This window comes from Phaseolus vulgaris, chromosome 1, assembly GCF_051622355.1.
Source record: "Phaseolus vulgaris cultivar YP4 chromosome 1, ASM5162235v1, whole genome shotgun sequence".
NCBI lineage: Eukaryota > Viridiplantae > Streptophyta > Magnoliopsida > Fabales > Fabaceae > Phaseolus > Phaseolus vulgaris.
The window spans coordinates 17,536,771-17,540,599 of record NC_143498.1 but is presented as its reverse complement, the minus strand read 5'-3'; the positions used below and the strand labels follow the sequence as shown (position 1 = coordinate 17,540,599).

The following is a 3,829-nucleotide window of genomic DNA, read 5'->3' as shown; positions in this document are numbered from 1 at the left end:
TATCTAACTAATTCTTTTATTAGATTGACCCATTATTAGGCAAAATAATATCTCTAATCATAACTGTATTTCTAGTTAGGATCTCGATTTTAGTGTCATGGTTCTAATTCTACAATTTTTTGCGTTTTTAAAATAAAAAAGTTGATTCCTTCTGTAATTAAGTCGAATACTTGGAGGTGTATAAATAAGTGCAAAAATTTGTGGAAAACGTCTTTTTGCTGAAACTAAGTAATTAACTCCTAGACAAATATCACAAATGTTTTTAATTTGAGAAATTATAGGGAACAGAAAGATATTGAATCTGATTTTAAAATAAAAACTAGTGACTTAACATGGTCTATAAATACTCTGCATTTGCATTGAACAACACACTTCAAAAAAACAGTAAAATTAGAAAGACAAATATTATAAAAATAGTCACTAATTTTTGCTATAGCAAGATTTAATCCAATGAAATGTGGAATAAAATTTATGAGAATAAGCAAGCAACAAAGGAATTAGTGAAGATGGAATAATAGAAAAGAAGAAGAAGACTACTTATGGTACATGCTCAAACGATAACCATGCTACTTATGAATACAAAACATAGCAGAACACCAACAATGGCACCTGCAGAATCCAACCTAGCTGAACCAGAAGACTTCTTGCCCTCAAATTCCCCTGAAGTGGGTGCTGGAGCTGGTGCCTCAGAAGCACCATAACTCACTGGTTGATAGCCACTTGGAGTGGGAAAAAATGATGAAATATCTGGGGCTGACACATAAGGCAAAACGCCAGGAGAAGCTGTAATTGTAGGCTCAGTAGTTGAACTCACACCCTTTGAGAGCAAGATAACCAAAATGGGAAGGGAAAGTAGCTTGATCATAGTCTCAGAATTTTGAGTAAACAAAAGGGTGCAGAAAGTTGTGAAGTGTTGTTGGTGAGTGTTTATGTTTGAAGTAGAGAAAAGATAAAGATGTAACAATATTGTGTTGTGACAGTTTAATTTGGTGAGAATCACGGGGTAAGAAAGGGGTGTGGTGTACATATTTATTAAAACCCTTTGTTTCTCTTGATTTGTCGGTTGTGGTGAGTGCAAAAGAGATTCCATTTTCCAAAGGGCAATGAAGAAATTGAAACTGTGTAGGGGACAATACAATGAGATTCATTTAACAGTTCACATGGTGAAGGTGAAGCCTTAAGAATTTTATAATAGAAAGGGACCCAGTTTCTTTTGGCCTTGTAGTGCACCCTACCATGTGATCACTACCATTCTAAATCATGAGCCTATTCGACTTATCTTCTGCTTTTCAAATACTTCCAGTTCAGCCACATGCATCAAACTCTTTCAGGCTATAAAAGTTTAAGTGTATGACTTTATAAAAAAAGTTTAATTTATTTTAACTTCTGATTTCGTTATCCGGTAAATATTATCCAAACAAACTAAAGTTCAATTTATAATCGAATAAAAATGTTTGTTTAGATTGGCAAAACTTTCTGATTGGTATGATACATTTACAACAATAAAATGTGTTGCAAAGTTGCACTTGTCATGTTAGCTTCACCTATTATGCCCGTTAAGAGGAGAAATTATTATAATGTTTGAAAGGGACATTTTAAAAAGGTAATCAATTTTAATAGAAAGTTTAAAATAATTTATGATAAAATATATTATTAGGGTAAAAAAGTTGAAAAAAAATAAAAATTTAAACTAATTGAATTAGTTAAAAAAAATATTATAAATTTCAGTCAAAAAGTAAGAATATGAAAATTTTCATACTTTCAAACTTATGTTTCTCAATCTTTCGTATTCTTTCTTCAATTCGATTTTGTTAGCCACAACGTCATAAACTTGACTAAAACAGAAATATTAATAGTTTGATTGAGGTTTGAGTGTCAAATTTAAAGATGGATGTTTCTTTAGTAGTGCTTAACTTATTTTTATGTTGATGTAGGTCACAGTTATTTTTGTCTAACATTAATATTGTTTTTTTAATGATGTAAAACAATTTTTTTATTGATGTTAACTCAGGTTAATTTTAGTTTAGTCAGTTGAAATTGTTTTTTAATCAACATCGATTAAAGTTATTTTCTAGACCATTTAGGTTGAGATTTTTCTCGATCAATTTTAGTTTAAATTTTTGTAGCCAAAATCAGGAGATTATTTTCTATCCATTTTGGATAGATTTTTTAATTGATGTGGAGTGATTTTTCGATTTACATGTTATATAGACAATTGATACTTCTGACTTAATCTTAATTACGGTTTTCTCTGTCAATTCAAGGAGACTACTTTTTCGACAAAATGTGAAATAGTTTTTTAGAGGTCTATTGTAATTTTTTTTTTTCCATGTCTACAGTGGTTAATTTTTTTATTAGTGAGACTAAAATTATTCTCTCCGTCAATAATTTATTAGGATTTTCTTGATGTTAACTGAAAAAACTTTTCACCTGCAATAACTGAATTTTTTTACCAATGTCATTTCGAAAACTTTTTAACCACATTGATCCAAAATTCGACAAAAAAAACTTCAATTAACAATGTCGCATAGATATTAGTCTAAATAATAATTGTTGACATTCGTAGAAAAAATCTTAACCGTCAACAAAAAAAACCTCTTATCAGTGTTTATTAAAAAAATATTTACAAATTTTAATAGAAAAGACACCAATTAAGATAAATAAAAACATAACTAATATTAATATTTAAATTATTAAATCTTCAATATTTAAATATATCTTTATATTTAGTAATAATTAAAATGTTTATTTAAATAAAAAATAAAAAAAATATTTTATCTAAGAAAATTATTTTAAAAAATAAAATAATTTAAAACGAAAATAATAGAATTCAATGTATTTAAATATTTAAAAATTATGAAAATTTATAGTAAATCGGAAGGGAAGGAGTGGCATAGAGTAAATGTGAATCCATGCAAAGATAACCTACAAATTAAAAAGAACTCTCCTGCGACACCGAACTTAACACCTGCAATATTATTATTTTAATAATTTTTACATCATTGAATATATTTTTTCAATTAAAAACGAGCATGACGATGTGGGCAAATGGAGCTGCAGCAGGGTCCTCGGGAAATGGCAGAGTTGTGAAAAACGCCAATTAAAAGTTAAAGACAGATAAGAGTATGAGACTTGTATTCTGCTATGGTCCCATTCTATGGAATATGAATAGTCCAACATAGTTGCAGAACAAGATATAAATTTTGTAACGTTCTTACATTGGGAATAAAATAATTACATTGTCAAACTTGTTTATACCAAATCACTTCTACCTTCTGATCTACATGAAATACATGCAACAAAGATGTATAGCACTATTTTATTTTAAAGCTACAAAAATTATCCGATAATACCAACTACGGCAACGGCATCATCTACTTTTAGGTGTGGTCCAGTGCTGATACGACAGAATATTTCAATTCACGTGAATAAGTAGGAATTACAACAATGACTATTGTGTAACATGATTGATAGATACAAATTTCTTTTAAACGTGTAGTTAGAATGTTGGATCCGTCCTTTAAATTCCGACAACTTCCAAAATCCGGTTCCTGTAATAGCTTCTGTATTCAGAGAAACCTAAGCTTCTCTATATAACTGAGGCATTGCAAGTTTTATAGGCTCACATAATTTATATTATAATGTCTTTATACTTCGGTTTCTCCGGCTCAATATTATTAATTTTCTTAAGCACAGTATTTTGAATCTAGTAATGGCTAACATCAAGTTTAGTATTTTGAATGCACCCTCTTTAAGCACTTTTTTCCTGTTGTAAAGATTTTACTTCACAAAATGAGGCATCATAATTTGAAAGCAATAATCACAGCAA

The 3,829-nt window shown here is 29.3% G+C and overlaps 1 protein-coding gene across 1 annotated transcript; it reads right to left on the bottom strand.

Annotated features, from left to right (window-relative positions):
* Positions 1–390: 390 nt before the first annotated feature.
* Positions 391–1,116, bottom strand: LOC150029536 (uncharacterized). The gene has a single exon (XM_090300693.1). The coding sequence runs from the start codon at positions 1,088–1,090 to the stop codon at positions 551–553; it is 540 nt and encodes a 179-aa protein (XP_090156819.1). The 5' UTR covers positions 1,091–1,116; the 3' UTR covers positions 391–550.
* Positions 1,117–3,829: the final 2,713 nt, after the last annotated feature.